General features: G+C 40.1%; 1 protein-coding gene across 1 annotated transcript in view; it reads right to left on the bottom strand.

Annotated features, from left to right (window-relative positions):
• The window catches only part of LOC126175917 (kinesin heavy chain), a 90240-nt gene that overhangs the window by 35276 nt on the left and 27387 nt on the right, over positions 1-27577 (bottom strand). Inside the window, exons 3-9 of the mRNA XM_049922987.1 lie at positions 25939-26166; positions 23780-23923; positions 16295-16419; positions 15945-16198; positions 10417-10603; positions 5932-6177; positions 58-264 (exon numbers count right to left, since the gene is read on the bottom strand). Of these exons, the coding sequence (XP_049778944.1) occupies positions 58-264; positions 5932-6177; positions 10417-10603; positions 15945-16198; positions 16295-16419; positions 23780-23923; positions 25939-26166 (1391 nt within the window). The remainder of the gene's footprint in view (positions 1-57; positions 265-5931; positions 6178-10416; positions 10604-15944; positions 16199-16294; positions 16420-23779; positions 23924-25938; positions 26167-27577) is intronic.

The raw sequence follows: 27577 nt of genomic DNA, 5'->3' as shown, positions 1-27577 counted from the left end.
ATACCAACTACATTTTTATATCAATCAATGGAATTTGGGAAAGGAGGTGAAGTTTACCTGTTTCTGCATAAGTTCTTCTGTAAGGCTTTCATATTCCTTGTTTTTCGTTTCCACTTCTTGCGACTTTTGGTCATAATTAACTGCTAATTCTTCCAGAGCTTGAAGGACTTCTTTCACTTCTTCCTTTGCACTCTCATTCTCCTGCTGGATCCGATTCATCTCTTGCTGAAGCAGTTCATAATCTCTCCTAGTTGATGCAATAAGCTGTAATGAATGAAGATATATTTGTCATGGCAATGCCATTACAAACAATGCAATGTTACTTGTTCATTTAGAGCAAATTTCAAACAATTACTGCAAATATTTGCCTCAAGATCTGTAGATATCACACTTCAGTTAACTTTCTTTAAAGTGTGGTAAACTAGAAAAGTAGTGGAGTTGGATTTCTTTATAATACTACAAAATCAACATTTAACAGTTTAGTTTAGTTTCTTGTGGTGGGAAACAGTGTTCTCTACAATAACAATGGAATTTCACATATATTCCTTATTTACATAACACCACTAAAAATGAATGTGGTACATAACATGGTATTTAAAACAAAAATACATTTGTTAGTCACCAATGATTGAGAGATTTCTAAATGTACATCTACTGGACATATATAGATTCACTTAAGCTGATTTATAATGACAGGGATACTCCATGCCAATCTTGTTGCAAGTCTCCACACCTCTGAAAACTGCAATTATGCAATTTTTTGGAAATGCTCCACTGATGTGTAAGCATGGATGCAATTTTTTTTTGAATACCCATTGATATCCTTTCCTTAGTTCTGTTTAAGCAACATTACAGTTTGGATGTTTTGTGTTCTTCAAGGTAATATATGGGGCATTAGTTAAAGTTTTAATTACCATCTTGAGAAAAAAGTTATATAGTTAATTCTCCTTTTGTTTGCGGGTACAAGTCTGCAGGTCTCGTGCAAACTGAAATTCCCACACCACAGTAACATAACACACAAGAGGAGCAGCCATTTAATAAATTGGAGTATCGTAACCCCATTTTTTGCATCTGAGGGGGAAAGATGCTGCAACAATTGATACTGAGACTGTCGAACTGTACAGTAACAACGCATTATTGTACCCATTATTTTACCCATGATTAATGAGGACACCATAGCTGTTTTAGTAAATGTCTTTGAAGAAAATATTCCAGCTAGCTGTACTTTTTGAGAAACTATTATCATAACTAGTTTTGGGAATGAGCCTATCATCAGATGGTAGCGAGGCATTCTTGTGCAAATTAGAAAAGGATATATTAAATCTAGGATGGACTGTAACAATATTATGAAAACGATAGTTGCTACTCGCCATATAGCAGAGATGATGAGTCGCAGATAGGCATAACAGACTGTCACAGAATAAGCTTTAGGCCAATAAGGTCTTTGTCAAAAGTGGTTGCAACTTAACTTTTATGGCACATAAATGGTTGCACAGGCAGCCCTGCTTTAATGGGATAGGTGATGTTTGTGACCTGACTGGAGTAGGTGGGTGTGGGAGGAAGTATGGGACAGGTCTTGCATCTAGTTCTATTACAAGGATACGAGCCATGAGGTAAGGGGTTGGGAGCAGGGGTTGTGTAGGGATGGATGAGTATATTGTGTAGGTTCGTTGGCCAGCAGAATACAACTGTGGGAGAGGTGGGAAGGATAGTGGGCAGGACAGTTTTCATTTCAGAGAATGACAAGAGATGGTCGAAATCCTGGCAGAGAATGTAATTCAGATGCTTACGAGAGGAATGGTCCTCTATAGCCGGACGGTGAGACTTTGGAAGGTAATGGGTGACTGGAAAGATAAGGCATGAGAGATTTGGTTTTGACGAGGTTGGGAGGATAATTACGGTCTGTAAAGGCCTCAGCAAGACCCTCGGTATATTCCGAAAGGGACTGCTCGTTGCAGAGGATGAGACAAGCACGGGTGGCTAGGCTGTATGGAAGGGACTTCTTGATATGGAACAGGTGGCAGCTATTTAAGTGGAGGTACACCAACAATATGTCCACACCACCTGCTGCTCCTGCTGCCGCTGCTGCTGCTATGCCTATCTGCGACTCAGCATCTCTGCTATATGGTGAAATGGATAGATCTACTCACCACATAGCAGAGATGTCGGGTCGCAGACAGGCACAGCAAGAAGACTACTTAACATGTAAGCTTTTGGCAAAACACACATACACACACGCACACACACACACACACACACACACACACACACACACACACACACACAAAATCACCATCTCAGACTACCAAGACCATGTGTGTATGAGCTGCATCTGCGTGTGCGTGTTTTATCCGTTTCAGAAGGAGGTCTTCTGGCCAAAAGCTTCCTTGTTTAGTAGTAGTTTTGCTGGGCCTACTTGCAACTCAACATCTCCGCTATGTGGTGATGAAATTGTTGTCATGCCACCCTGGAAAATCTGTTGTTTGTACAATTTCAAGTTGTTGTTATCATGAGGAAAGGTTTTCATTTGTGCCTTACAGTCTTACAATACTATATTGTAATTAATAAACAAAATCCTTTACTCACGAATGTAATGCTGTGAAGTTTGTACAAGAAATCCTCACTGCCATCTCAGTGTGCCTGGTTGTAGTTTTATTTTCAGTGATATTTACAAAAGCACAACTTAATGGTTAGTGTTGCATGCAATTACAGTGACAAAGAACAAAGTGTCAGATTATCCCAGTGAAGGAAGTGAAGACCAGTCATAGATCAGTTTTTAACATTATACATGGTATTTCAAACATGACAAATGTATTTGGCCACCTGGTTCCACATCACCTCACATCCATCCAAAAACCCCACCAAACTGAAGTACCAGCTGAAATGTTACAGCTGTTCCAGACTAATCTGGACGACTTCTTTAGCCACATAAGTACCATGGACAAGTGCTTCAAGTACCATTATGACCCCAAGACAAAGGAGCCAAGCAAGCAGTGGGAATGTGAACTCGTCATCATCGGAGAAAGTGATAATGAATGTTTTTTGGGGGGGCTATCATATTGCAGCACCAACAGATTGCGCTCATAAGGGTGGCAAATTGTTGGAGGAGCATATGACAATCTCCCGACATGGTACTTTTGTTCCACGAAAATACCCCACTTTATTCTGCACAGGATGCAGACATACATTTTGCTTCTCAGAGCTAACAAATTTTGTCTCATCCCCACGACTCTCAAGACATGACACCCAGCCACCATCTTCCTCTTTCCTCAGATGAAGGAACCATTATGTGGCAGGCAGAATATTTCCTCTATAGCTGGCAGGCAGAATATTTCCTCAATAGCCAGGATGAAGACTTACACAGACAATTTCTCCACCAAAGCACCCATCACTGGAAAAAATGTGTTGGACTGAAGGGTGAATATGTAAGGGACTAACAGTCATCAAATTTTAATGTTGCTGATTGATTTTTTTCAAGGTGACATAAAATTTATCACTATCCCTCAAACATTTCTGGCAGCTTTTGTTTTCGATGAGTCAATACTTGAATGCAAATTCTAAAGTCCACTGATTAGTGGTCACAACCGTGAGAGCAAGTTTCAATTTTACCACTTTAATGTAATATACTTCTAGTGTATTTTCTCTTTGAGTTGCATACTGACACAATTCCTCAAATGGCATAATGGTTAGCGATGTTAATAGCAGTTAGTCTGCTTTAACCTACGGCATTTGAAAATGGAATTTATGTTGACATGATGGGAATTATACAAATTTTTAAAGTATCTCTAATAATTACTTTTTTGTTGTGTGTGTGTGTGTGTGTGTGTGTGTGTGTGTGTGTGTGTGTGTGTGTGTTTTTAACATTTACACACATTTATTGATTTATATGACACAACTGACAGGAAAACCTCTCTCAGAGTAATAATGGCAAGAAAGTATAGTATCACCATTTTGCAGGCAGACCAACAAAGGGGGAAGACGAGGGAGGGTGAAGGGCGGGGGGAGGGGGTAGAATTCCCCAATTTCCAAGTTCAAAATACACTTTTCTGGGGTGAAAATAAACTATACTTCAGGTGAAAGCACATTTTTTGTCATGTTTAGTGACAACATAATTTATCTCAGATCTGTAAAATTTACAAATGCTTTGAATGTAAAGGCTTTATACACCAGTGTAGAACTTCTCCGCACTTTAGGAAACAAAACCACGCAAAAAACGTGTTTTTGGAAGATCTCTGATGTGTGGCAATACGTACACTGCGTATTTCCTTGTTATGAAAGTGTAAATACAAACTTCGCTAAATACAGCATGGTAGCTTCCGATGAACTGAGATTGAGACTGCACTGTGCAGTGAGGTTTTGTCAACCAATTGTAGTCCGTCATGTGGTCTTGCCAGCAAATAGCAAGCCGATATTCAAAGCTTAGAACATGTGATGCAATCAGTCAAGCAACATCACTGTTAAGTAATGTGTCTCAAAAACAGGAAAAGTTTATGGTTTAAATTAATATACGGAGGGTGTAGTTAAGCATGGTCCTAAGAAACTAGCTTAAATTGCAACAGCTGAATATTTCTGACAAGCATGACCATAAATAATTTCAGTACTGTGCACCAAACATTTCATGCATTACCTGGCTGAATACACGTTCTGTGTAGTACTTTGATTTTTCCATACAAAAGCCCATTACGTGTGAAACTGCTCACGAACTCACCTCGCCCTTTTTTTGAAGGATAATTATAGCTTTTTCCCATCATTACTGCGTAATTTGTAATCTACGAAAGAACTGAAATAAATATGAATAACCAACCTTGAAGTTTGGTCTTTTTTAGCATGTGTTATCATTTACGATATATCAAACACAAATGTGCCAGAAAATGTTAAACAATGGCTCAAACAGGTGATTTTCTGGGCCTGAAATTTTTCTAAGTGGCTGGCCCCCAAAGTGTTGGATTTCGAAAGAGTGTCAAATACTCTATGATTTAAGAAATTCATTGCACATTCTCGCATGTAACATAATTCATCTAGCATAAAAGGAAATCTGCTTTGAAAATAACACTTCTCAAACCAACATTCACAATATTTTCCCATGGTCTGTTACAAATGTAAAATGTTCTGATGTAATGCTTAACGAAAGCAGTTTATTGTTACACAGTACTGCATAGTCTTTGCACTTAATGCCTTTGACACATTTTGCTGTTGGCAGACACTTGTGTTTGCATTGTGTATTGTGGTTGTAAATGGTGCATTTTCAATGCAAAAAAAGTTTTATTTTGGTGTTATTCTCATGTTTATGTTTTAGTGCTGCAGTATATTCTGCAGTAGTAGGCAAAGTAAAATTCTTCGTTAGAGTATCAGTTCTTACTAGACAAATTAAAAAAAAAAAAAAAAGAAATGAACTGAAAACTAAAACAATGAAAAATTCTTTAATTGTAAAAAAAAATCCATCTATTTCATGGATGAAAAAACTGCCTTGTTTTTCCATGATTTCCTGGTTGTTGAGATGTGTATAAACCCTGCAACAGATACCTTGAAGAACTGTAGATACCTTGGAATGTTGAGATTTTGGGAGAACATGAACTCATCAGCTAAACAGATTCAACTGCACTCCTCAAATAGGCATAATGATAAAAAAAAGGGGGGGGGGGGGAGATGCCAAGGAAGTGACAACAGATCAATGGACATACATTTTACTGAATAGGCTTACAAACAGCAACTAAAATGTTTGCTTTTATCTCAAGTAATCTATGTAGTAAAGCTCCTCATTCTGGAACCTATATGATCTGAAAGAAACTAAAGAAAATTGCAGACCTAGTATGATTTCAATCAAAAAATGCGAAAAATTTTCAACTGCTAATGTCACTGGCCACAGGTAACCCTTTGACTGCAATCATTCTGAAGAAAGATTGCATTAAAGCAATTAACTGAAACTGTTACCTCCTCTTGTTCAAGCATCTGATCCTTTAACTTCTCTACAAGCTGACTCTGCTGGTTGATCTCTTCATCTTTTTCATCAAGTTGCTGGTACAGTTTCTCACGTTCCTCTTCCAATTTTTGCCTTTCTTCATTTGACAGTGATCCAATCATCACACCTCCACCTGGAGTTGCTGGCACTGGGCCCAAAACATCATCTTTTTTAACCTCTATTGACTGAGTGATAGGTGTTGCAGCATCCAGAGGTTCCTAGAAAGAGACATTTTTTATACTAAATGTTCCAATGCAGAGTACTTTCATTTCTATACATCATCCCTTACTACCATTTAACTTATGTAAACAAAAGCAATAGCTTGATAAATGCAATACAACTGAATTTTAAATAATCCACAAAATTCGTGTATATAAATAGAGCCTTATAGTTTATATATCTAAAAAGAAAGATGATGAGACTTACCAAACAAAAGCGCTGGCAGGTCGATAGACACACAAACAAACACAAACATACACACAAAATTCAAGCTTTCGCAACCAACGGTTGCCACATCAGGAAAGAGGGAAGGAGAGGGAAAGACAAAAGGATTTGGGTTTTAAGGGAGAGGGTAAGGAGTCATTCCAATCCCGGGAGCGGAAAGACTTACCTTAGGGGGAAAAAAGGACAGGTATACACTCACACATATCCATCTGCATATACACAGACACAAGCAGACATTTGTAAAGGCAAAGAGTTTGGGCAGAGATGTCAGTCGAGGCAGAAGTACAGAGGCAAAGATGATGTTGAAAGACAGGTGAGGTATGAGCGGCGGCAAATTGAAATTAGCGGAGACTGAGGCCTGGCGGATAGCGAGAAGAGAGGATATGTTGAAGGGCAAGTTCCCATCTCCGGAGTTCTGACAGGTTGGTGTTAGTGGGAAGTATCCAGATAACCCGGACGGTGTAACACTGTGCCAAGATGTGCTGGCCGTGCACCAAGGCATGTTTAGCTACAGGGTGATCATCATTACCAACAAACACTGTCTGCCTGTGTCCATTCATGCGAATGGACAGTTTGTTGCTGGTCATTCCCACATAGAACGCTTCACAGTGTAGGTAGGTCAGTTGGTAAATCACGTGGGTGCTTTCACACGTGGCTCTGCCTTTGATCGTGTACACCTTCCGGGTTACAGGAATGGAGTAGGTGGTGGTGGGAGGGTGCATGGGGCAGGTTTTACACCGGGGGCGGTTACAAGGGTAGGAGCCAGAGGGTAGGGAAGGTGGTTTGGGGATTTCATAGGGATGAACTAAGAGCTTACGAAGGTTAGGTAGATGGCGGAAAGACACTCTAGGTGGAGTGGGGAGGATTTCATGAAGGATGGATCTCATTTCAGGGCAGGATTTGAGGAAGTCGTATCCCTGCTGAAGAGCCACATTCAGAATCTGATCCAGTCCCGGAAAGTATCCTGTCACAAGTGGGGCACTTTTGGGGTTCTTCTGTGAGCCTTATAGTTTTAAATACAAATAATGTGAATGTAGCAAAACAATGTAAGTAAAATATTGTAGGAAATTAAAGTTAACTTCATTATGAAGAATCAATTGAATATGACTAGAAACGTGTTCTGAAACCAAATGTTGCATGAAAATAATTGCATTCTTTGTTATATCAAATGCTTGTAAAGTGTATCACGGACAGACACCACATTGTGAAACAGCGTTAATAGGAGGTAACGATCATCTACTGTCAGTTATCTGTGTTCACCATTACAACCCACAGAAATATCAACTCTAGCCTCCATTTGGAACTGAAAAGCAAAATATATAGGCTGCGTAAATCTGTGCCTTACAGAGCACTGGAAGACCTAAGTCAAACAAAGACATCTGGAGTAAGCAACATTGTCGGAATTATTAATATCCTTGGGAGAGCATAACATGGCAAAACTATCCCTCCCGATATATGAGACAAGCTCAATACCCTCTGACATCAACAGGAATATGATAATTCCTGTTTCAATGATTGCACATGTTCAATGATTGCACATGCTGACAGGAGTGAACACAACAGAATCACCAATTAGTAATGACTGCAAAAATACTGACACAAATTATTTACAGGAGATGAAAGGACTGGTAAAAGCTGACCTCAGGACATTTAGTTCAGGCTCCAAAGAAAAGAAAGAAAGGAAGGAACATGAGAGAGAAATCTCATTCTACGACTTATCTTACAAGATAGACTGAAGAAAGGAAAATATACATTTTAGATTTAAAGATTTTTTTAAAAAAAATTTATGTTGACCACAATACACATGGAAATTTTTAAGGCGGCAGGACTAACATGCAGGCAGTGAAGGGTTTTCTATGACATGTAGCGAGACCAGACAGCAGTTATAACAATGACATCAAATGGAAGATGTAGTGGAAACGGGAATGAGACAGCTCTGTATATTATCTTAGTGTTATTTAATCTGTACATTAAGCAAGAAGTAAAGGAAACCAAATAGAAATTTGGGAAGGAGCTTAAGAGTTCAGGGTGAAGAAACAAACACCCTGAGATTTGCCTATGACATTTTAAGTCCATCAGAAGAGCCAAAGATGTGGAAGATTACTTGAACGGAATTAGTAGTGTCTTGAAATGAGATGGTAATACAAATATCAACTAAACTGAAACAAGGGTAACTCAATGTAGTCAAACAGAATCAGGCAATGTTAAGAAAATTAGATTCGGAAATAGATGCTGACAGTTGTAAACTGATAATGACTGAAGGTTTACAAAAGAAAGCTGAAGATTAGATGAGTAAACAGATAATTAATGAAGATGTGCTTGTCTTGGGGAGAAAAGAAATATATAACATAAATGGAGTAAAAGAAGGAGACAGTTGAAAGGACAGATCCTGAGGCACCATGGAATTGTCAATGAAGACGCTTGCAAAGAATAGAGCAGCATCAAAGCGGACTTCAGACAGACCACAATAACAAATATAATTTCTCCAAATAATGAACCCCAAAACACTCAGCTGCTGTTAACACAAAGCTTCATACCTGACTATTTTCATATTATTTTCCTCAATAACAATACCGATTTCATAACAGCTTTGGGGCAATACGTAGCTCTGACCTCTTCCAATTTCTTCATGTTCTGCAAATTGGGAATGAAGAAGGTCTGCTATCCTGATATTCTGCTGCTGTCAAACACTGCCACTATCATCATAACATATGTGAGTGAGAATGGCACTTTGATGCCTAGGTATTAATGAAAGCAATGAATTGAGAAAACTTCACTATCAATATTTATTATTTCACTATGCTTGCAACCTGTACCATAAATGATTTCCTGTCTAACATAGTAACAGTTACATAACAACTATCATGTATGCATGCATGTTTAAACTCTATTCAGTTCCTGCACATTTACAGTAATTTATACTACTTTAAAGACATATTTCCACATATATCAGTAACAGAACCAAGTGAGGTAAAGACATTTATATTACAAAAAATTTAGTATCTCTCTCCCAAATCTCATTTTTTCCCCTTCCCTACATGTAACTATTAATCACCAAGTATTTAGTGAGTTAGTGGGAAAATAGCGCTACAGACTCTGCAATATTATTACATACTTCCAATTAGAGACAGACCACTCCTATTATACAAGTCTGATCATCAGAACTATTCTTAATATATAAAAACTAAAGAACAAGTGGAAATAACTGACTTATACAGCTCATCATACTGATCATCTACACAAAAATTTCATTTCTTTGTAAATCAGCAAAAATTATGTTTTTTCTCTCTGATTTGTCAGCACAGGAATACCCTTCTTACAACTGTAACACATGACCCATTTTCTTCTCATCACAATACGAAAGAGAGAGGGTAGTGCCACTGATATTCACAATGGTCATTTTGCTTCTTATTCTGTTGGTACTATTTATTGCCACACAGGAATCAAAAACCACCATTCGAAGTTTTATGAATGTTTGTGAGTAGCTATAAATTTGTTGCTGTTATCAGAGACAGGAGCCTTTTCCCCCCTATTATGTTGCCGTACATAATTTATTCAACCTAACTAGTGAAACTAAATAGAGTCTGTTTGAAGCTAAATAGAGTCTGTTTGTGATGAGGTAAAATGTGACAACAGCATTTATATAACTATTTAAAACAAAGGGACACGTCGAATTCAATGAGAAGTATTTCTATGGCTACCATGAAAAATTATAGTAACCTTTTGGTATAATACAAAGAAAACAGAAATATGACGGAGCCAACTCTCGACTGACAAAATTTAATACTCAAAAGAAATAAAAGCACTTCTGAACTCCATATAAAAGTAGTCTGATGTGACAATGGGAGACGAGTTGGAATTCAGTTATTAGGACTATAAAAAACAAATCTTACATACTTTTCAATACGTGAGACCGACTTAGAGGAGATGTCTCAATCACTTAAATAAAACCACTGCAAGCAGCACACAAGAAAACACAAGAAAAGATCCACTATGCATTAATGCTCCATTACCTGCAAGTTCACCTGCTCATCTACGTTAACCGTTTCTCCAGAGCGCCACCTGCTGAGCTCCAATTCTAGTTTTTCCAGTTTCCCTTTCAGCCGTGCCACTTTCTCCTTCTCCTTCTCGTAGCGTCGTTTCCATTCCTCAGCAGTTAACTCTTCATTCACGCATACCACATTCTTTATAGTCTTTGCTCTAAAATAGTAATGGAAGAAAATCAGTAATTTAGTTGTACCTTAATTTAAAATCATTCTGTGACGTTTGTATGCATCTTGGAATTGCCAGACAAATTTCTTTGCAAAAATACTTTCCTCTGAGTTGTAGTCCCAATAAATTATATCTCCATTTTCAGTTTTTGAAACAATTCAGAAAAGTGAAATACATAATGATTTCCCCGTCATTGCAGACCACAGCTTCTGACATGTCTGAACAACATGTTATGGTTGTAATATTACAACATTATGTGGTCATACATGTTGGGGCAAGGTCCATGCCTGCCACAGCACTATTTTGGCTGTCCTTAGCATGGCATCGTGTACGAAAGTGTGTCCATTGTGCATTCTGTTTCACCTTTGCACTTGATAATGACAATAACTCAGACTGTGATAGTGCGAAATAACGAAAACTTGCATTCCAATGGTGAAATGGTGGAAAATTCATTAAAAAAGGTCATATTTTCAATCTATTAGTTCTCAATAACACAGCTCTTGTACCTTTAGAGCCTTAACCCTCATTTCCTATCACTCCACAGAGGCCCCATGTACACACTTTTATCCTCGTTATGGTTTTTCATTAATACAGTATATTTTCAAAATTATTTCTCCACCCTCATTTCCAAACTAATTTTCCTATGCACATTCAAATACTTACAGGGTTATTACATATGATTGAAGCGATTTCACAGCTCTACAATAACTTTATTATTTGAGATATTTTCACAATACTTTGCACACACATACAAAAACTCAAAAAGTTTTTTAGGCATTCACAAATGTTCGATATGTGCCCATTTAATGATTTGGCAGACATCAAGCCGATAATCAAGTTCCTCCCACACTCGGCGCAGCATGTTCCCATCGATGAGTTCGAAAGCATCGTTGATGCGAGCTCGCAGTTCTGGCACGTTTTTTGGTAGAGGAGGTTTAAACACTGAATCTTTCACATAACCCCACAAAAAGAAATCGCATGGGGTTAAGTCAGGAGAGCGTGGAGGCCATGAAATGAATTGCTGATCATGATCTCCACCACGACCGATCCATCGGTTTTCCAATCTCCTGTTTAAGAAATGCCGAACATCATGATGGAAGTGCAGTGGAGCACCATCCTGTTGAAAGATGAAGTCGGCACTGTCGGTCTCCAGTTGTGGCATGAGCCAATTTTCCAGCATGTCCAGATACACGTGTCCTGTAACGTTTTTTTCGCAGAAGAAAAAGGGGCCATAAACTTTAAACCGTGAGATTGCACAAAACACGTTAACTTTTGGTGAATTGCGAATTTGCTGCACGAATGCGTGAGGATTCTCTTCCGCCCAGATTCGCACATTGTGTCTGTTCACTTCACCATTAAGAAAAAATGTTGCTTCATCACTGAAAACAAGTTTCGCACTGAACGCATCCTCTTTCATGAGCTGTTGCAACCGCGCCGAAAATTCAAAGCGTTTGACTTTGTCATCGGGTGTCAGGGCTTGTAGCAATTGTAAACGGTAAGGCTTCTGCTTTAGCCTTTTCCGTAAGATTTTCCAAACCGTCGGCTGTGGTACATTTAGCTCCCTGCTTGCTTTATTCGTCGACTTCCGCGGGCTACGCGTGAAACTTGCCCGCACGCGTTCAACCGTTTCTTCGCTCACTGCAGGCCGACCCATTGATTTCCCCTTACAGAGGCATCCAGAAGCTTTAAACTGCGCATACCACCGCCGAATGGAGTTAGCAGTTGGTGGATCTTTGTTGACCTTCGTCCTGAAGTGTTGTTGCACTGTTATGACTGACTGATGTGAGTGCATTTCAAGCACGACATACGCTTTCTCGGCTCCTGTTGCCATTTTCTCTCACTGCGCTCTCGAGCGCTCTGGCGGCAGAAACCTGAAGTGCGGCTTCAGCCGAACAAAACTTTGAGTTTTTCTACGTATCTGTAGTGTGTCGTGACCATATGTCAATGAATGGAGCTACAGTGAATTTATGAAATCGCTTCAATCATTTGTAATAGCCCTGTACTTCCGACAACACATTTGTAGCATGATCCTCATATTTTACACAAAAAATTGAAATTCTCAACAATACTTGAAAACAAGTTGTTGAATGAAAAAAGTATGAAAAACCACTGGAAACTTCTCTACAACTGAATGCCTATTTTATTAACAGCAAAAATAACTATGGAGTAAAATCTAACACAAAATAAATAAATATGTATAATAATGTGTGTTTCCATAATATACTAACTTAGCGGTCTAATGATCTTCAATCAATTCCAGTCATTATATGATAAACATCTCACTAATGAAGATTACTGATGTGTAAGTGTGCTAGTAATTAATTACGTACAATCAGCTATAGTAGTTCTCATACAACATAAAACACAAGATGATGTAAATTAATTTAAAATATTTTTTTATGTTCAGATGATACTACTACTTCGTATAGCCAATACAGCTTCATAACTTAAGTAGCATCACATGGCCTAAACTAGCTTACTTGAAAAACAGACAAAGCAGAAAACCTAAAAATGTCTCATAACAAATACACGGATGTGGCACACAAACAAAATTACAGCATACATAGTTAAATCACTGTGCTTTGAGAGGTCAATACTATTTGGACTAATGCATTAATGACATACTGGCACCTGAATATGGTACTATGCTGCTCAAATACAATGGGCCACACCATTTTTTGTGATGAAGGTAACAATGGGAAAAAATTATCGAATGCTATACAATTTGCAAAACGCAACCAAATTCACAGTAATATAATTAAGTTTACAGTTACATCACACTTTGTTCATCTGCTCTACCTATTATTTACAGAACAATTAGATGGTTCTGTTTACACTTTTAATTCCTGGTTGCCTCATATCTGACTCAGAATTTAATAATGCCTTTTTCTCAAAACTGATGCCTCAGATTTCTGAATCTTGTGTTTTGTTTTTCTATTGTTTCTCAAGATGCTATGTAGTCTTACTGAATAAAACTTTTCTTCTATGCAGTATTCTGACCTCATTTCCTGTATGCATGTACAGGCAGCATACGTCACATTTCTCACACACTTCTGAACTTTTTAAATGTGAGAGATACCTATAAACTCCCTCCAACTATTGTTTCTTATCTGTTGTCTTTAGCATTTGTATCAGCAAATCAAACTTCCTTGGGTGTACTGATACATGAATACTGTTCTCCCTTCCTTTCACTCTCAGCTTTATGTGGCTCCATATTCCTCTCCTATACTTCCAGCTAGCCTTGACTGAATATGCAAAGCCCTCCACCCCGAAGCTCCTGTCAATTTCATATTCATGTGAGTATTCTAATTCCTAGTGAGGGCCAATAATCTTTAACTGTCCAGTTTATAATAGTTCTTACTTAGACGAGAGTAACGCAACAGCATGTTCTCTATGAGACTTCTTACGACATTAGTTTTGTAATCTATTCCACACAACATCTTTCTTCCAAGACTTTAGTTTACTAAATCTACATCATTTGTACACCAATCAATAATTACTTATTTCGGATCCTTCAACAGCCTATGAGCCAGAATAAGATGAAAGAATGGTCTGTAAATCAGCTACACAACTATAACCTCTGAAATGAAGTCACATTTTCATTGCTCTTTCAGGTAACTCCATCCAGCTGCAGTGCACATTAGTCTCTACATATAGCATTTCTTATACTATTCTTATACTCCCAGAATTAACATTTTCCTGCTGTTTATGACGTTTTTGATTGCTCCTGTCCAATTTCCTATGTCCACAATGTTAATTCACACCTTATTTCGTGTTAATATATTTATAAATTTCCCATTATTTATGTTTTATGAGAAAATGTTCATGGAGAAAAGACTGACATAATTGACAGAAAATGACACTAGCATGGTGTTGGCCATTAAGTCATGTTTACAAACATTACATGGTTAAATTTCTTGTTTGGCCACTCAGCAGATCTGAGCCAGTAAATGGTTAAAAGTTAGAACAATTCACGTCGTATCTTTTGCCATTGCCAAGTTCTATTCGACGTGGTGGCTGATGGCAGTAACTAGGTTTGTTTGAATAAAGATATCGTGACTATTCACAACCAATTCCAAATGGTGTCTACTGCACATGTGTAGCTTTACAACTGTTGTGATATTTGTAACACCTTTGTTGAACCACATTTAGCGTGTTTCATTGTTTGGCCACTTACAGCAGTAGTTGACACATTCGCTGACTCTGCGTTACGCAAATGTTTTTGGTTTAAACATAGCACCAGTTACATATTTTTCATGCTTAGCAAGACATGTTTTGAGAATTTATTCTCACTGCCAAATGCAATATTTATGTACGTATTTTTTTTAGATATTTCACAAACCAATGATGTGAGTTATAGTTAGCATACATGTGGTTTTTACACGATTGAGGAGGCACAGTACATTATAACCTCAAACAGATAATGACAGTGGAAGAGATGCAGAACAACACATATGCAAACACCATACACAATAATAATTACATAAATATTTGCACTTGACAACTAGAAAAAATTCTCTGAACACATCTTGCTGAGCATGAAAAAATACATAACTTGTGCAGTGTTTCATTATCTAAATAATGAATGACAGCTGCAGGCTGTCCAAAAACATTGATTATGATGTATGAAATAAAGTCTAACGTTTCTACTTCCCAAGCAGTTACCAGTTCCAGTTACACCAGCAGTTTTTATTAGATAATCAACCTTTATTAGATAATAAACAAGTCGCTGACAAGTATTTTGATGCCTATCATGAACATATATCAATACATAAAGAGTGAAAAATGCAGAGGGGGATCATGTATGAAACTTTTATTGCTTACAATGTTATTTCCCACATTTTACACTTTCCAGCATTTTACACAACTTTTTTTAAAAATCCCTTCAAATGTGTAAAAGTGGGGTTTCACTGTAACTTGTTCTATTTTTATTGTGTTGCTATCTTAGAATTGTAATTCATAGTTACTGCACAGATACAAATATCAATATGCTATTAGACTGTTTATCTGGTTCAGTTATAGAAAATAAGAAGATAGCAAATGGGATAGGTACCTTACCCCTGATATATCTCTTATTTTTAGAGTACTTTCACTTTCATTGTTTAAATGTAACTACATTTTCAGTTTTCTCATCAGTAATGCTGGAACACCATTACACTGATTTGTACCTTTCACAAACCATTTCCCTCTGACTGATTAACAACTGAATGAGAGCTAAAGTTTAAAAAATATCTGACTATAAAATTAGAATTCATAATGTTGACATCTTCAAAAGAAGTAAGCAAAATAGAATTGTTAATGAATTCACATAAAATGCACTCCAACCTACCTCTTTCCAAATTCAAGTGTTGATTTTGTTTCTGCTTCATTGAATGAAGCTGGGGAACAACATATTATAATTGTGGTCCTCGCATTGCCACCTAATGATTCCTGTAGAATCCTTGTCAGTTTGGAATCTCTGTATGGAATGTGGGTTTTGTTGCCATCAGCAAGTGCAGATATGACATTACCAAGTGCTGAAAGAGATTTGTTTATATTTTTTGCTTCGTCTAAAACTGTTCCTTCAGCACCAGTTTTGCTGACCTGTTAAAAAATAAATTTAAAAATACAACAGTTTTACAAGCTTTTTCTTAAGCACTGTGTAATTCTTTTATTACAAGATAATAGGGAATTACGGACCTTTTCACTGCCAGCCAGATCCACCAGGTACAATTTTCCAGAGAGTTTCTTTTGGTTCTCTAGGTTTTCTTGTTTCACATTTATTAGGAATACACTGTGTGATCGGGAACTGTGTTCATTCATATCTATAACAAAAATATAGCACAATTAAATAATAGGTGCATAAACTGACCAATACTGCATAGTTCTAGTAAGGATTCCAATAGATACGAAGAGCACCCCAATAGATACAAAGAGCTATGAACAAAACTCCACACAAATTAAACATTTAAATACTTCTGGATTGCTGTAAAAAATTTTCAGGGGCCCAACACAAACTTTTTTTTTACTCCGTCTGGAAACGAAGTGCTAAGCGACTATATTTATTTCAATTGGTGAAAGAAGGTCCAGCAATCATTCACTGTTGTGTTTATTGCAGCAGATCTGGATTTTGGTCACTGAGTAACTAGTCTCAAATGCAAGAATGGAAAATCCAAGATGGAATGAACCAATTCTTTTTGTTGTGCCTATCGTAACTCAGCATCTCCTCTATATGGTGAGTAGCAACTTTCCTTCTCTGGTATTCTCAAATGCAGCAGATAAAAGTTAAATTTAAGTCATTATGTGGCATAGTCACTTTTTTTTTTTTTTTTTTGTTTTGTGGTTTTAGGGCGCAAAACTTCTATGGTCATTAGCGCCCAGCCCGTGACTTAAGACAGTAAAAAACCGAAATTGAAAACCAGCAGCAATGGGAACAAAGTCAGAAAATTGTAGAAACTAAAAATAGAAGAATGCTTAAAAATCTGCTACATAAAGGGGGTGGTGGTCCCCAAAAAAGCTTCAAATGACTGACGTCATTTCACTGTCACTAATAAACTGGAGAACGCGGTCGGCTGAGCGCGTGTCATCTGCTAAAATCGACGATAAATCAGGCGATAGCTGTAGACGGGAGCGTAACGGATTAAAATAGGGGCATTCAATTAAAAGGTGTCTTACCGTCCACAGCTGAGAGCAGTGGGGACAGAGTGGGGGAGGATCGCCGCTTAAAAGATGTCGATGACTAAAACGACAGTGCCCTATCCGGAGTCTTGCTAAAATTACCTCCTCCCGACGACGCGTTCGGGAGGAAGAGGTCCAAGCGCAAGGAAGGGCTTTTACTTCCCGCAATTTATTACGGGGAAGTGCCGACCAATGCGCATGCCATAAATGAGCAACTTGGCGACATAAACCGCTCCGTATATCGGTGAAGGGAAGCGACTGAATAGCTGGCCGAGGAAGAGAGACTGCAGCCTTGGCCGCTATATCGGCCGCCTCATTCCCACAGATACCAGCGTGTCCCGGGAGCCAGAGGAACGCCACCGAGACGCCCCCCAGGTGGAGCAAGCGCAGACAGTCCTGAATCCGGTGGACCAGAGGGTGCACAGGGTAAAGAGCTTGGAGACTGAGGAGAGAGCTGAGAGAATCTGAGCAGATAACGTACTGTATCCGCTGACTGCGGCGGATGAAGTGGATAGCCTGGAGAACAGCGTAAAGCTCCGCAGTATAAACCGAACATTGGTCGGGAAGCCGAAAGCGATTTGGGGTGTCGGCAACAATATAGGCACTCCCTACACCTAACGATGTTTTCGAGCCGTCGGTGTAAATAAACGTGGCGTCCGTCATTTGTGCACATAGAGCAGCAAATGCCCGACGATAAACAAGTGTAGGGGTACCATCCTTGGGAAATCGACAAAGGTCACGGAGCAGGCAGATCCGGGGACGGAGCCAAGGAGGTGCTGTACCCCAAGTTGTCAAGAAGGTTTTAGGAAAGCGGAAGGAAAGAGAATGGAGCAGTTGACGGAAGCGGACTCCCGGGGGTAGGAGGGAGGAGGAGCGGCCTGCATACCCTACATCAAAGGTGGCGTCGAAAAAAGGGTCGTGGGCTGGATTAGCAGGCATGGAAGACAGATGGCTAGCATAACGACTTAGGAGGACTGCTCGCCGATTGGACAGCGGAGGTTCAGCAGTCTCAGCATAAAGGCTTTCCACAAGGCTAGTGTAAAAAGCTCCAGACACTAAACGTAATCCACGGTGGTGGATAGAATCGAGACGCCGAAGAATAGACGGCCGAGCAGAGGAGTAGACTATGCTTCCATAATCCAATTTCGAGCGCACTAAGGCGCGATAGAGGCGGAGAAGGACCACTCGGTCCGCTCCCCAGGAGGTACCATTCAGGACACGGAGGGTGTTAAGCGATCGCAGACAGCGAGCCGAAAGATAGGAAACGTGGGAGGACCAGCATAGTTTTCTGTCAAACATAAGACCCAAGAATTTAGCGACGTCTGAAAACGGAAGGTTGACAGGACCTAGATGTAAGGAGGGCGGAAGAAACTCCTTACGTCGCCAAAAATTGACACAAACGGTCTTACTGGGTGAGAAACGGAAGCCAGTTTCGATGCTCCACGAGTGGAGGCGATCGAGACATCCTTGAAGACGTCGTTGAAGGCTGGTCCGTTGAGCGCTGTAGTAGATCGCAAAATCGTCCACAAAGAAGGGAGCCCGAGACATCAGGAAGGAGACAATCCATAATTGGATTTATGGCGATGGCAAACAGGACAACACTCAGCATGGAACCCTGGGGTACCCCGTTTTCTTGGGAGAAAGTACGGGAGAGAGTAGTGTTCACCCGCACCCTAAATGTGCGCTCTGCCATAAATTCGCGAAGAAAAAGGGGCAGCCGGCCTCGAAAGCCCCAAGAGAACAGTGTGCGGAGGATGCCTGTCCTCCAACAGGTATCGTATGCTCTCTCCAGATCAAAAAATATTGCTACCGTTTGGCGTTTCCGGAGAAAATTGTTCATGATGTAAGTGGAGAGAGCAACAAGATGGTCAACTGCAGAACGATGCTTTCGGAATCCGCATTGGGCAGGTGTTAAAAGACTGCGGGATTCCAGCCACCAAGCTAAACGGTAATTCACCATACGCTCCAAAACCTTACAGACACTACTCGTGAGAGAAATGGGGCGATAGCTAGAGGGGAGATGTTTGTCCTTTCCAGGTTTCGGAACGGGAACGACAATAGCTTCCCGCCACCGTCTGGGAAAGATACTGTCGGTCCAAATTCGATTATAAAGGCGAAGGAGGTAACGCAGACTACGGGTTGATAAATGCAGCAACATCTGGACAGGGATTCCATCCGGTCCTGGGGCGGAGGAGCGAGAAGAAGAGAGGGCATGTTGGAGTTCCCGCATGGAGAAAACAGTATTGTAGCTTTCGTGATTTGGAGAGGAGAAGGCAAGATGTCGCACTTCTGCTGCACGTTTCTTCGGGAGAAACGCTGGCGGGTAATTTGAAGAGCTCGAAATCTCAGCAAAGTGCTGACCCAACGAGTTAGAAATTGCGACGGGGTCCACTAAGGTATCATGCGCGACAGTGAGCCCAGAGACCGGGGAGAAACTAGGCGCGCCTGAGAACCGTCGAAGCCGACTCCAAACTTCCGAGGAGGGAGTGAAGGTGTTAAATGAGCTAATAAAGAATTTCCAGCTGGCCTTCTTGCTATCGCGGATGACGCGACGGCATCACGCACGGAGCTGCTTATAGCGGATACAGTTGGCCAAAGTAGGATGGTGACGGAAATTGCGAAGAGCACGTCGCCGCTCACGTATTGCGTCACGGCATGCCTCGTTCCACCAAGGAACTGGGGGGCGCCGGGGCAATGCGGAGGTGCGTGGTATTGAACGTTCCGCAGCTGTAAGAATAACGTCGGTAATATGTGTGACCTCATCGTCGACGCTGGGAAAGCGACGGTCATCGAATGTCGCGAGAGACGAAAAAAGTGTCCAATCGGCTTGGGCAAATTTCCAGCGTCGCGAGCGCATATATGGCAGTGGAGACTGCAGTCTAAGGACACATGGAAAGTGGTCACTCGAGTGTGTATCATCAAGGGCGAACCATTCGAAGCGCCGAGCTAGCGGAACAGTACCGACCGCAAGGTCCAAATGAGATAAATTTGTCGTGGAGGCAGACAAAAATGTGGGGACCCCAGTGTTGAGGCAAACTAGATCCGCTTGGTGGAAGACGTCTAGCAATAGAGAGCCACGTGGACAAGGATGTGGAGATCCCCAAAGCGGGTGGTGGGCATTGAAGTCCCCAACCAGCAAATAGGGGGGTGGAAGCTGACCAAGAAGATGAAGGAGATCAGCTCGTGCCATTGGTGTGGATGATGGAATGTATACAGTACAAAGAGAGAAAGTGTATCCAGAAAGGGAAAGACGGACGGCGACAGCTTGGAAGGAACTGTTTAGGGGGATTGGGTGATAATGGAGAGTATCATGGAGAAGAATCATGAGTCCTCCATGGGCTGGAGTGCCTTCAACAGAGGGGAGGTCATATCGGATGGACTGAAAGTGAGGGAGAACAAAGCGGTCATGGGGACGCAGCTTGGTTTCCTGAAGACAGAAGATGACCGGCGAGTAGGAGCGTAAGAGGACCGACAATTCATCCCGATTGGCTCGAATGCCGCGGATATTCCAGTGGATAATGGACATGGGGTGAAAGGAAAATGGAGGAATGTGACCAAAGTTGCTGTCAACTCAAAGACTGCTCGGAGCTAGCAACCGACAGCATGGAATGGCATTCAGCCGAAGGCAGAAGATCTTGATCCATAGGTTGGTCAGGAGCAGTCCCTGCCACCAGCGATCGGCCGGTTGACCGGCCACCAGCAGTGCGCCTCGGCGACACAGAAGATGGCCGAGGGCGATTTCCGCCAGGTGGTGCTGTAGAGGGGACACGCCTTGGCGGAGAAGGAGAGGAACTGGGTTTCTTTGTAGCCTTCTTGGAAGAATGTTGTTTAGATGAAGGAGGAACCGATGGTTGTGAAGTTGCGGTACGTAAAAACTCTTCACGAGTATGCTCTTTTTTCGAAGACTTGGCGTCCGACTTTTGGGCTCGAGATTTAGCAGAACCCGACGAAGGGTGAGCCATAGAGTGGGAAGGCGAAAGTGGTGAGGTTGAACGAGCGATCTTTGCGCTGGCCGATCTGACGACCGTGGTACTAAAGGTGAGGTCGCAAGTCTGCGTGGCCGCCTCCTTTGTTGGCCGAGGAGAAGCAAGGACAGTGCTGTATTTTCCCGTCTGAGGCACGGTGGGCTTGCGACTGGCGAATAATTTTCGAGCAGCAAAGGTCGACACCTTTTCCTTCACTCTTATTTCCTGGATGAGCTTCTCGTCCTTAAAAACGGGGCAATCTCGAGAGGAAGCAGCGTGGTCACCCATACGGTTGATGCAGCGAGGGGATGGAGGTGGACAAGCACCCTCATGGGCATCCTTGCCACACATAACACATTTGGCTGGATTGGAACAGGACTGGCTGGTGTGATTGAACCGCTGACATCGATAGCAACGCGTAGGGTTTGGGACGTAAGGGCGAACGGAAATTATCTCATAGCCTGCTTTGATTTTCGATGGGAGTTGAACTGTGTCAAATGTCAAGAAGACAGTGCGGGTTGGAATGATGTTCGTGTCAACCCGTTTCATTACTCTATGAACTGCCGTTACGCCCTGGTCAGACAGATAGTGCTGAATTTCTTCGTCAGACAATCCATCGAGGGAGCGTGTATAAACGACTCCACGCGAGGAATTTAAGGTACGGTGCGGTTCCACCCGGACAGGGAAGGTGTGGAGCAGAGAAGTATGCAGCAATTTTTGTGCCTGGAGGGCACTGTGTGTTTCTAACAACAGGGTGCCATTCCGTAATCTGGAACAAGACTTTACAGGACCGGCAATTGCGTCGACACCTTTCTGAATAATGAAAGGGTTGACCGTGGAGAAGTCGTGACCTTCATCAGTCCGAGAAACAACAAGGAACTGTGGCAACGATGGAAGAATCGTCTGTGGCTGAGACTCAGTATACTTACGTTTGTGAGCAGACATAGTGGAAGGTGAGGAAACCATTGCGGAAGAATCCCCCATGATTACCGGCGTCTCCGATGGCGCGCTCCTCCCTTGTGGGGGCCCTCTCTGAGGGCACTCCCGCCTTAGGTGATTGTTCACACCTCAGGTCACACCTCCCGACAAACGGACGGAGGGACCAATCGGCATTTTCGGAAGGTATCAGCTCGGGTAATCACCCCTCCCTGGGCCTGGCCGTTACCAGGGGGTACGTACGTGTCCTACCTGTCTACCCGGGGCGGGGAATTACGCGTTACCCCGTCACCGGCTACGCACGAAAGGCGTGGGTCGGCCTTCAGACACGCACAGGGAGGAAGAAAGAGAAAGGGAAAGGAAGGAAGAGAGGTCTCAAACGCCGCAGCGGAGAAAAGGGAAAGAGAAGAGGTAAGGAAAAGAGAAGGACAAAGGAAGGAAGAAGACAGAGAAGGACAAAGGAAGGAAGAAGACATAAAAGCAAGGAAGGCGAAGAATGCAGTACATTTACGAGCGTCCGTCTCCGGACGTAGGCACAAACCATACTCCCAGATGGGGAGAAAGGGAAGGAAAGAGCCAGAGGTGAGGGGAGGAGGGGCGAAGATAGGGATGGGGAAGGATGCGGAATGGGAAGGTATGCAGCCCGGAAAGGAAGGAAGGCCACATTAGCTCGGGGTCCCGTGCTCGCTACGCACGTATCCACAAAAGAGTTGTGGACCCCCTGGGGGGGGCATAGTCACTGTTTGACTATGAATGTCGAGAGTTCATAGCTCTTCTAATCCCTTGACATGTATAGTCCAGGAAGGACTATGACATATAACAGCTAAAATGAGTTAACTTGATATGGTGCGCTGACGGTGGTCACTTAGTAACTAAACTCCCGACTGCTACAATTAACACAAGTTGCAACTGACTGCTGCACCTTCTTTCACCAATTGACAAAATTTGCATATACTATTTTATTTCCTGGCCATACAGGCCATAACTACAGCTGAATTTCAATATTTCTTGGCACTCTTCAATTACGTTGTGGTAATGACTTTCATAACGGCTTGTTTTTGAAGAAATAAAAGTTAAGTCACATAATAAGTGTACCAGAAAATTGTTCATATGCTTTAGTCAATAAATGTGTAAGAGTAAGTAAGATATTTAGTTAGTTGTCCCTAACTATATGAAAAACTAAAGCTTCAGGAAAGAATTAGTATATTATAAAGCTACTGGGATTATTGTGTTTTCTACAATGATCTTGCTATTTATTTTAGAGATTATATATGTCAAAATTTACAGTTCCAGCAATTTAAAAAACAAGTCTCCCTAGGGATACAATACTCACAGAACATGCACTGACAGGAGTAATTAATTATTGTCAGTATTGTCAGTAATTAATTAATGTCAGTAAAATTACTTTCACTAAACAAACAAATTATCCAGATTAAGATATAACAGTTCATGGTTAAGAAAACTAAATATGTAGTACTGTGTGCAGGATGATCATGACAAAACCAGTAAGACAAGTTGTGATTTATTAAGTCTTGCCTATACAATATTCTTTTGGTAATTAGTAGAACACAAATTTTATTAATTAATAAGTATCATGACTGCTTACTTGTGACTGCAATGTGCCTGTTAGCTTTGCCTTCTTCTATTACTTCAAATACTTCCTCTGGACTTGAAACAAATCGTTCAGTTGCTCCTTTCACAAATGGTACCCTGTTCTTGTCTTCATGGACACTGAGATTTACTTTGGAGACTAATAACAGAAAAAAATCATGCAAGTTACAAAAAAATGGGTTGCAAGAAACTTATCTACATTTCTTATGCTGAATGAACACAAAATGTTGAATTTACTGAAGCCTTCAAACAAAAAGCCCTAAAAATACAATCAAGAATGTTTTAAAGAAATTATCTGATGTTAATAAAGCATTAAAAAACCTATAGATACTACTCAACTATGATATTATTGCATCTGGTCTCCTGTGGTCATCATCAGAAACATGTAGGTGACATTACAACAAACAATTACAGTGGTGAATAACGAAAATGCACCACACTGTGAATGATTTCAAGACAATGTGCCTGTAATCATTGCCTCCTCCTATTACTTCAAATACTTTCACTATCAAGTGGTTTGGTATGTTCTCATGAAATATCACGATAAAAACAAACAATAAGGTGACAAAAACACTCTCTCTTAGTAACTCAATCTTCGGAATCTATTCACTATTATCTGCCTACTCACACAACCAACCATGCAGCGGGAGTTATGATAGGTCTTCGCGGGCAGTGTGTCAACATGGTGGTTTCTCAGCACTGAATTTTGTAACATGTCAAAGCAGAAACACAACTTGAATGTCCCGAAAAAAATGTACTTTAATGCAACAGACTCACATAAATGATTGATGAAGATCCAGTCAGTTAATAGTAAAGTGAATAAGCAAGCAAAATGGATCTTACACATTTGCAAGCTCTAAAACAAAGTAATTGTGTGACAGATGGGGAACTACATCTCATTCTTCTGGATGTAAGAAATGAATTTCAATGTACAAAATCCAATATATCACAGATGTCGAATCAACACTCTCAGTTCATTTATGAATGTGAGACAAAGCCAATGAAGGGGCAAACAACTGACATTAGCGGTAACTTAAAACTGGCTCATGAATCTTGGCTCCATACAGGATATCTGTCCTTCACAGGCAAAGCAATAGCAACTGAAGAGCCTAACTGACCCTAAGCTTCAACTTGCCACTAGTTCCTCCTCATATCTTCCAAACTCAATCAACTGAACAGTTTTGAGTTGTATACATCTTAGCAGCTACTGTTTTAAATGCACTGACACCATAAATTATGTCCTAGGGATGTATCTGAATTCAAACATTTAGAACAAAATCACACACTTTCATTCTCGAATGTTTATATTCACTTCAATGTTAGCTAACAGGCAGAAACAAAAAGTTCATACTTTTATTGTTTTCAATACGTATGTTACACGATCTGTAATGATTCCATGTGTCCATAAGATGTTGACATTAACTGTTGTTAGTGAAACACTAAAGAACATTGGTAAAATTACAGAAACAGGCAAAATATAGCCTAAAAATATTTTAACTACTTATGACAGATTCTGTTAAAGTACACATGTCTAGTACATGTATTTTTTGTCTGGCAGTTATGTTGCGTAGCACCTAATTAAGGGAAAAGAATCTTGCCCTTCCGCACACTGGCAATCCCCCTTTGTTACTGCATAGATTTTAAACCACCAGCTAATAAAGTGCTGCTCTTTCACAGAATGAGCCTCTTTGTTTTTCCTATGTCCAATGTCTCTTTATTACATCCTGAATAATATATTTATTTCTAACATTTTTAGAATAAATAAAGTTATCACAATCTCATAGGTCAAACTAATTTGTCAAGTGCAAGGTGCAGTTCAAGTAATTAATTATTATGTTTTAACAAGATGCTACAATGTGTTTCTTATTAACAAAAATGTCACACACAGTTTCTTCAAAACTAATAATCTCTGTTAAGATTGGAAGCATTAGAATGTACACATATTCTGTTAGATTTTTCAATTAGTGGTAACTATAACAATAAAAGTACAGCGAAAACGGCCATTTCATTTATCATGGCTAAATAACGAAAGTAAATACATTACTCAGCATACATGGAACTTTTTATAAGACGCTTATACCAAGCACAGAAAAATGAATGTCAAAAAAGAAAGATGGAAATGAAACATTTCCACTGGCAAAAACAGAAACTCACCATCTAATAAGTCCCTTATTTTGTCCATGTAAATTTCAAAGTATGAAACTTTGATGTGGAATTCCAGGTTTTCTTCCATAGCGTAAATGTGATTGAATATATCATTAACTATTCGAGGTATTATACCCTGCTTCACCGGGTCACCAATAACACCTTCCATCGTGTGCGTTTTGCCAGAAGAAGTCTGACCATAGGCAAATATTGTTCCATTGAAGCCAGAGAGTACATCTGCAAATAAACACACACAGTTTTGAAGTTAATTGTTTGTTTTGTTTAAGGGCGCAAAACACTCAGTTTTGAAGTAATTAATAATTTTATTTATTGCAAGCTGTACTGGATTTAGCTGTTCAAATACCAACTACATAAAAGCAAATCCCTGCATCTTGTAACATTAAATACAAAGAGTAATTTTAAAAAAACTTCTATTAAAAAACTAATTTGAATGGAACTTTTACACACAAAATCTTTAACTCAGCTTCAAACTGAAAATATGCAAATGTACAATTAAAAACATAATAATAAAACAGAACATGGGCTTAACTTCTTTTGACTGGTCATGAATTGTGAGCCAAGTGGAATAAAGAGACAGAAAATACATACCAAGCCGGTTGCTTACATACTTAGCCCTTGTCAGCTGAATTGTCACCTTCTTTGTTGTTGTTGACATGTCTTACTGTCATATGCTGTTGTCTCAGACTGTGCCACATGGACTCAGTATAGCACAAAATGTGCTCACAGGAATGTGTCAGTTTTAAAGATCTCAAGTTTGTTGAAATTTTTTGCAATGGCCAGAGGAAGATATCAGTGATAAAGATCAAGATCAAGATAAAATAGCCAGTGATCGCATTTCTGCTAGCGGAGGGTCATTCAAAAGAACAACTTCAGGACAATTGTGATAGGTTTCTCTGTTTTTCCAATAAAATACTTGAAGTGTTAGTTAAAATCAAATGTGTTCTCTGTAGTGATAAAATTGTGGATCCCAGCATTACATGTCACCTTTGCAGACCCGAGGACAGTTCTTATGAGCAACTTTAAACTATAGATTTTAGTTTCATGTGAAAATTTATTTGTGACAGAGATAGTATACCTTTTCACAATGTAAAATTCAATTCTGTAACAATTTATTGATGTGTTCTATTTAAAATCCACACAACATGTATGATTGTGTCTGATAAAAAGTAAATTCCTGCAGGCTTAATTTATCACAACAAAATCAAGAAGGAGTATTTAAACATTATTTAACTAAACCAAAAATTTCATATGATTTGTGCCTTAAATCTCTGTTTAAACATACAGGTCCCAGAGACCCCACTGGGTAGTATACATTACAGGAAAGTCACCTCTAGAGTTAACTCTACTTGATTATATACTGAACTTGTATCATAACATTTCAGCAGCTGCTGTGGAGGCATCTTAAGAAGAGGAACAGAAAACAAACACAAATCATAGACCAATTTTTTTCAATGACAAATTTAGGCAGTGAAGAAATCTCTCACACTAGCACTCTTGCCTTTATGCAACATTGTACTTACAAAGCAAATTTTCAATAAAATTGTAACAATACTGCTTACTGTATTCAAAGTATTGACTACAACAACAAATGTAGCCATGCATGTGTGTCCAGTGCTAATGCTAGCAG

This window comes from Schistocerca cancellata, chromosome 3 (assembly GCF_023864275.1).
Source record: "Schistocerca cancellata isolate TAMUIC-IGC-003103 chromosome 3, iqSchCanc2.1, whole genome shotgun sequence".
In the NCBI taxonomy this organism is placed as follows: Eukaryota; Metazoa; Arthropoda; class Insecta; order Orthoptera; family Acrididae; genus Schistocerca; species Schistocerca cancellata.
The sequence above is the reverse complement of the archived record's forward strand: the minus strand, read 5'-3'. Positions and strand labels throughout refer to the sequence as shown.